At 47.3% G+C, this 7,500-nt stretch overlaps 1 protein-coding gene across 1 annotated transcript in view; it reads left to right on the forward strand.

The window, feature by feature from the left end:
- Positions 1-7,500, forward strand: part of LOC310783803 (protein unc-13 homolog B-like) — a gene marked incomplete at its 5' end in the record, with an annotated part of 166,081 nt that overhangs the window by 149,121 nt on the left and 9,460 nt on the right. The window contains 4 exons of the mRNA XM_083644704.1: positions 4,508-4,596; positions 4,819-4,956; positions 5,764-5,887; positions 6,743-6,787. Coding sequence (XP_083500830.1) covers positions 4,508-4,596; positions 4,819-4,956; positions 5,764-5,887; positions 6,743-6,787 — 396 coding nt within the window. The remainder of the gene's footprint in view (positions 1-4,507; positions 4,597-4,818; positions 4,957-5,763; positions 5,888-6,742; positions 6,788-7,500) is intronic.

Consider the following 7,500-nt stretch of genomic DNA (forward strand, 5'->3'; position numbering starts at 1 on the left):
GGTTTCACTGGCAGGATGTACAGTAGCGCGCAGGAGGATCGCGCTATTCCACCCCAGTTCCCCTCCACCCCGAACAGCCGCCCCGACCGTCCAGAGGAGGCGCTAGTGCAGCAACCAGGACACATCCCCTTCATCCAGCTTCGCACCCGCAGACACGGCCAATTGTGCCTGTATGGACGCCCGACCAAGCTCGAACCTGTGACCTTCGTGTTGGTAGGCAGGCAATCTACCGCTGCACCTGGACGTCCATGTTTTAATTTATTTGTGAAGTGGGTGGAGTCCAGCCTTCCTCTTGTCTTTGTGGAGTGGGTGGGTGGAGTCCAGCCTTCCTCTTGTCTTTGTGGAGTGAGTGGAGTCCAGCCTTCCTCTTCTCTTTGTGGAGTGAGTGGAGTCCAGCCTTCCTCTTGTCTTTGTGGAGTGGGTGGGTGGAGTCCAGCCTTCTTCTTCTCTTTGTGGAGTGAGTGGGTGGAGTCCAGTCTTCCTCTTCTCTTTGTGGAGTGAGTGGAGTCCAGCCTTCCTCTTCTCTTTGTGGAGTGGGTGGAGTCCAGCCTTCTTCTTCTCTTTGTGGAGTGGGTGGAGTCCAGTCTTCCTCTTCTCTTTGTGGAGTGAGTGGAGTCCAGCCTTCCTCTTCTCTTTGTGGAGTGGGTGGAGTCCAGCCTTCTTCTTCTCTTTGTGGAGTGGGTGGAGTCCAGCCTTCTTCTACTCTTTGTGGAGTGGGTGGAGTCCAGCCTTCTTCTTCTCTTTGTGGAGTGGGTGGAGTCCAGCCTTCTTCTTCTCTTTGTGGAGTGGGTGGAGTCCAGTCTTCCTCTTCTCTTTGTGGAGTGAGTGGAGTCCAGTCTTCCTCTTCTCTTTGTGGAGTGGGTGGAGTCCAGCCTTCCTCTTCTCTTTGTGGAGTGAGTGGAGTCCAGCCTTCCTCTTCTCTTTGTGGAGTGGGTGGAGTCCAGCCTTCTTCTTCTCTTTGTGGAGTGGGTGGAGTCCAGCCTTCTTCTTCTCTTTGTGGAGTGGGTGGAGTCCAGTCTTCCTCTTCTCTTTGTGGAGTGGGTGGAGTCCAGCCTTCCTCTTCTCTTTGTGGAGTGGGTGGAGTCCAGCCTTCCTCTTCTCTTTGTGGAGTGAGTGGGTGGAGTCCAGCCTTCTTCTTCTCTTTGTGGAGTGAGTGGAGTCCAGCCTTCCTCTTCTCTTTGTGGAGTGAGTGGAGTCCAGCCTTCTTCTTCTCTTTGTGGAGTGGGTGGAGTCCAGCCTTCTTCTTCTCTTTGTGGAGTGAGTGGAGTTCAGTCTTCCTCTTCTCTTTGTGGAGTGAGTGGGTGGAGTCCAGCCTTCCTCTACTCTTTGTGGAGTGGGTGGAGTCCAGTCTTCCTCTTCTCTTTGTGGAGTGAGTGGGTGGAGTCCAGCCTTCCTCTACTCTTTGTGGAGTGGGTGGAGTCCAGCCTTCTTCTTCTCTTTGTGGAGTGAGTGGAGTCCAGCCTTCCTCTTCTCTTTGTGGAGTGAGTGGGTGGAGTCCAGCCTTCCTCTACTCTTTGTGGAGTGGGTGGAGTCCAGTCTTCCTCTTCTCTTTGTGGAGTGAGTGGAGTCCAGCCTTCCTCTTCTCTTTGTGGAGTGAGTGGAGTCCAGCCTTCTTCTTCTCTTTGTGGAGTGGGTGGAGTCCAGCCTTCTTCTTCTCTTTGTGGAGTGAGTGGAGTCCAGCCTTCCTCTTCTCTTTGTGGAGTGAGTGGCTGGAGTCCAGCCTTCCTCTTCTCTTTGTGGAGTGGGTGGAGTCCAGTCTTCCTCTTCTCTTTGTGGAGTGAGTGGGTGGAGTCCAGCCTTCTTCTTCTCTTTGTGGAGTGGGTGGAGTCCAGCCTTCTTCTTCTCTTTGTGGAGTGAGTGGAGTCCAGCCTTCCTCTTCTCTTTGTGGAGTGAGTGGAGTCCAGCCTTCCTCTTCTCTTTGTGGAGTGAGTGGAGTCCAGCCTTCCTCTTCTCTTTGTGGAGTGAGTGGAGTCCAGCCTTCCTCTTGTCTTTGTGGAGTGAGTGGAGTCCAGCCTTCCTCTTCTCTTTGTGGAGTGAGTGGGTGGAGTCCAGCCTTCTTCTTCTCTTTGTGGAGTGAGTGGAGTCCAGCCTTCCTCTTCTCTTTGTGGAGTGAGTGGAGTCCAGCCTTCCTCTTCTCTTTGTGGAGTGAGTGGAGTCCAGCCTTCCTCTTCTCTTTGTGGAGTGAGTGGAGTCCAGCCTTCCTCTTCTCTTTGTGGAGTGGGTGGAGTCCAGCCTTCCTCTTCTCTTTGTGGAGTGAGTGGGTGGAGTCCAGCCTTCCTCTTCTCTTTGTGGAGTGAGTGGGTGGAGTCCAGCCTTCCTCTTCTCTTTGTGGAGTGAGTGGAGTCCAGCCTTCCTCTTCTCTTTGTGGAGTGGGTGGAGTCCAGCCTTCCTCTTCTCTTTGTGGAGTGAGTGGGTGGAGTCCAGCCTTCCTCTACTCTTTGTGGAGTGGGTGGAGTCCAGCCTTCCTCTTGTCTTTGTGGAGTGAGTGGGTGGAGTCCAGCCTTCCTCTACTCTTTGTGGAGTGGGTGGAGTCCAGTCTTCCTCTTCTCTTTGTGGAGTGAGTGGGTGGAGTCCAGCCTTCCTCTTCTCTTTGTGGAGTGAGTGGAGTCCAGCCTTCCTCTTCTCTTTGTGGAGTGGGTGGAGTCCAGTCTTCCTCTTGTCTTTGTGGAGTGAGTGGAGTCCAGCCTTCCTCTTCTCTTTGTGGAGTGGGTGGAGTCCAGCCTTCCTCTTGTCTTTGTGGAGTGGGTGGAGTCCAGCCTTCCTCTACTCTTTGTGGAGTGAGTGGAGTCCAGTCTTCCTCTTCTCTTTGTGGAGTGGGTGGAGTCCAGTCTTCCTCTTCTCTTTGTGGAGTGAGTGGGTGGAGTCCAGCCTTCCTCTACTCTTTGTGGAGTGGGTGGAGTCCAGCCTTCCTCTTCTCTTTGTGGAGTGGGTGGAGTCCAGCCTTCCTCTTCTCTTTGTGGAGTGAGTGGGTGGAGTCCAGCCTTCCTCTTCGCTCGCTGCAAAGTTGCTCACTTAAAATGCAGCACGCTGCAGAAGCAGTGTCACCTGAAAGTCAGCGCTCTGCTTAGTCCAATTACACTGTGTGGGCTGGCTGCCCAACACCTGTCACTACACAATCTATCTAATGACACACGTTCACAGGGTTAGCTTTTAGCTTTGATGCTTATGGATATTGCACAGTGCTTGGCTAGCAGGGTTAGCTTTTAGCTTCGGGATGCTTATGGATATTGCACGGTGCTTGGCTAGCCACTTGGCCGGCCATAACAGTTGAGCTCTTGCATACTAAACAGGTCCAGGCTGTGTTTTACAGCTTTACTGAACTTCTGTTGCCAAGCTCCTCCTAGTGTGTCTTACTCACTCTCAGGCTGATGTCCATTTTCATGTCAAGGACCCTAAACTGACAAAAATTAAACCACTGACCCCCATTTGCTAAGATTTCTGCTTTGAGTTGTTTTATTACAGAAAGTGTATGAAACCCACGACCGAAACAGTCCTACATTCTGTCATTGCGTTACTTATGGATGGAATTATAGTGAAGATAATGTATCTCCCTTTTTACTGGGGACCCCCTGGAACCCCCTCAAGGACCCCTGGGGGTCCCCGGACCCCCACTTTGAGAAGCACTGCAGTCTATTTTTAACATGAGTGGACTCGGGGGGTTTCTGGGAAGCGTTCACCTTGGTTACTATGATGTTATGTTCACGGAATGACATGTTCCACATTCAAGAAATCCATTTACAGAGGGAAAGGCCAAAGAGATTGGGTTTGATGTCACATCTCACAGGCCCGAGGCGGTACTGCAGGTAGCAGGTTCAGAGTGCCGCAGAGAGGACATGCTTTTGTAGGCCAACCAAGAAGTTATCATCACCTGGTTCCCTCGTCTGGAAGTCAGTGGGCTTTTTTAATGGGGTTTTGGTTTAGATGCCTGAAATCAGGTTTTTGGTTAACGCACGTTTATATTTAGATCGTTGTGTTCAGCAAGATAATCTTCACAAATGAGCATCACTTTTCTGATTTTTAAAAGCGTAGCTAAGTGCGATCGTCATAAATCGTGACTGCCAGAAAACGCTTCAAAGAGCATCACAGAGAGCTTGCAAAAAACAAACGGCTGAAACAAGGTTCGGTTTAGATTCCGAATGCATAATTTCGTAAGATGAATGAATTCAAAGTGTGGAATACTCACCTGCATCTCTCAACTGAAATGAAAGTCTTTCCATCAGAGAGCAATGCTGATCAGTGACTGAGGCGTTGAAGATATCTAATATCAGGAACCAGAAGGGGGCGATACTGTGACTCTCCTCACTTTAAAGACAGTTGTGAAGTGAGACTGGTATAGAAGCACAGGGGTGACTGCACTGTACATGTATTAGTGATTGTTAACTAAGGCTTGAAATAACCTGGTACCATCTTTCTGTTCTCGTGTGTGTGTGTGTGTGTGTGTGTGTGTGTGTGTGTGTGTGTGTGTGTGTGTGTGTGTGTGTGTGTGTGTATGTGTGTGTGTGTCTAGCTGGACACAGAGGCGGCTGAAATTCTCAATGAGCTGCAGGTGAAGCTCAATACCATCCTGGATAACTTTAGCATCATGTTTGGCAAGAGGTACACTGCACACACACACACACACACACACACACACACACACACACACACACAAACACACACACATACCCACACATACTATCAGCTCTACCCACTGAACCATACCATCCACCCCTCTCACAAGTGTTTGCTGGCTGATGTTGTCTCTTGTCTGTGCCTCTGGTCTGGTTTCTCTGGCTGATGTTGTCTCTTGTCTGTGCCTCTGGTCTGGTTTCTCTCCAGTTTCCAGGCTCGTATCAGCGGCTGCATGCGTCAGATGGCTGAGATCCTGTACCAGATCAAAGGCCCGCCCAACCGCAGCACGGCCGAGGCCGACGCCGACGCCATGCTGCGCCCCCTCATGGAGTTCCTGGATGGGAAGTAAGTCACGTGGAGGACCAAAGTTACTATAGTTTTGCATTTTTCATTCGTTTTTATATTCATTTCTTTTTGACTTTTTGTTTTCAATTTCAGTTGTGTGAATTCATTTTTATAGCGGGATTGCTAGTTTAGCCTTTATGTTTTGAAAATGCTTAGTTTACTATAATAGTTTCACTCTTATTTTTTGTTTTTTATTCTGATTTTCCAGAAGGCCATGAAAAAGTATTGTAATCTGTAATAAAAACTCAACTAAACATCATACCATTGAAAGAAAATCACTTAGGACAGATGGACAACCATTCACAAAAGACAACTATAGATGTGTGTCAGTGTGTTTGTGTCATTAACCAGAATTCACCCCAAATACTACCTGAGGCTAGTATGTATGAAATACTGTGATTTGACAAAGACTAAAAGTATTTTTGGTAAGCTTCATTTTTATTTCGTTTAACAATTATTTTTTTCCACATGAATTAACAGAATTATGTCAACTTTAATAATAGTAATAATAATCTTTATTTGTATAGAACTTTTCGAAACAAAGTTACAAAGTGATTTACAAAACATGATAGAGTCCAACATTGTCATAAATAAGATAACAATAAATAAAACATGAAGCATATAGACACAAAATGAAACAATGTTTATAATAAAACCAATAAAATAAAGTAATGTGAATGGATGAAAAGAGACAGAAATACTATAACTACTATGAAAAAAGCCTTCAAATCATGTAAAAGTGGGGTTTAAGAAGCGTGTGTGTGTGTGTGTGTGTGTGTGCGCGTGTGCGTGTGTGTGCGTATCCAGTCTTAGCATCTTCGCTGACATCTGTGAGAAGTCTGTACTGAAGAGGATCTTGAAGGACCTGTGGAAGATCGTCCTCAGCAGCCTGGAGAAGACCGTGGTCCTCCCTCAGAGCAATGACAGCCTGGTGCGCGCACACACACTCACACACACACACACACACACACACACACACACACACACACACACACACACACACACACACATACATATAAATACACACACACACCTCTCAAAATATGTTTGCATGGTGCCTCAGTGGTTAGCACTGTAGCCTCACAGCAAGAAGGTCCCGGGTTCGAAACCCGATCCATCCCAGGTCCTTTCTGTGTGGAGTTTGCATGTTCTTCACGTGTTATTTCTTTTTCCCAAGACGATGGCACACAGTACTAGTGCATAGAATTTAGTTTGTATGAGTTTAAACCATTAACACACTTCCTGCACACCAAGAGAAGAGAGTCAGCAGGACTCAGACTCCCTCTAGTGGTGGATGTCAGCAGCTCTTTTTGTCTCGGGCAACACTTTTAAACACGAGGTAGTAATATTATACAGTAGACAGACACTGCATGTTCCAAAGTGTAAGTCTAATGTTATGATGCGATCACAGCTACAGGTTGTTTTCTTTGCTCCAAAGCAAACTGGAAAAGTTTAATTTGGGGCATTTTTTGTATTTGGTTCATTGGGTTCATTCTGTCTACGGTAATTACAAGCCAAGCAGGGCTTGTAAACAGAAGTCATGTGGATTCACAAGACGTTTGTTTATCAGATAGTTCATGACTACTATGACTGTTGTTGTATTCACTGGAACACAGGACAACAAATCAGGCTCATTTTTCATGCAGCAGCCCATGACAGCATCACATGGAACTTCCAAACAGAGAATTGTTTCTCTCTCAGTATACATCCTTTCTTACCTGATTGTGTCCTCCCCCGTCTCTCTCTCCCCCTCTCTATCTGTCTCGCTCCCTCCCTTTCTCTGCAGGGTGCCCAGTTTCTCACTGCCGCTAAAGGACTGTCTAGCCTCAAGGTAACACAGCGTACAGGCGGTTTGCGTGAAGGTTAGAGATTTCGAGCTTGTGATTAGAAGGTTGCTGGTTTGAATCCCATACTGCCTGGGGGCAATATATTCTCCCTTGGTGCTGTCTGACTGTCTGGTCACTGTGGTTGCTATAGGGAATGTGTGTGTGATGTCTGTCTGGTCACTGTGGTTGCTATAGGGCAGGGGTGCCCAATACGTCGATCGCGATCGACCGGTCGATCGCGAAGGTAGTGTGGTCGATCGCATGGCATTGAGGGGAGAAAATTTTTTTTTTTTTTTTTTTTTTTTTTTTTTTTTTTTTACTGTTTTTCCACTGTTTTTCCACTGTTTTTCCACGGTTTCCACTGTTTTTCCACTGTTTCCACTGTTTTTCCACTGTTACACTGTTTTCCACTGTATACTCAGTGTATATATATATAAATAAATATGTTTGGTAGATCACTTTGACTTGGTCATTTTAAAAGTAGTTCCAAGCTGAAAAAGTGTGGGCACCCCTGCTATAGGGAATGTGTGTGTGATGTGTGTCTGGTCACTGTGGTTGCTATAGGGAATGTGTGTGTGATGTGTGTCTGGTCACTGTGGTTGCTATAGGGAATGTGTGTGTGATGTGTGTCTGGTCACTGTGGTTGCTATAGGGAATGTGTGTGTGATGTGTGTCTGGTCACTGTGGTTGCTATAGGGAATGTGTGTGTGATGTGTGT

This window comes from Poromitra crassiceps (assembly GCF_964638095.1).
Source record: "Poromitra crassiceps genome assembly, chromosome: 10".
NCBI lineage: Eukaryota > Metazoa > Chordata > Actinopteri > Beryciformes > Melamphaidae > Poromitra > Poromitra crassiceps.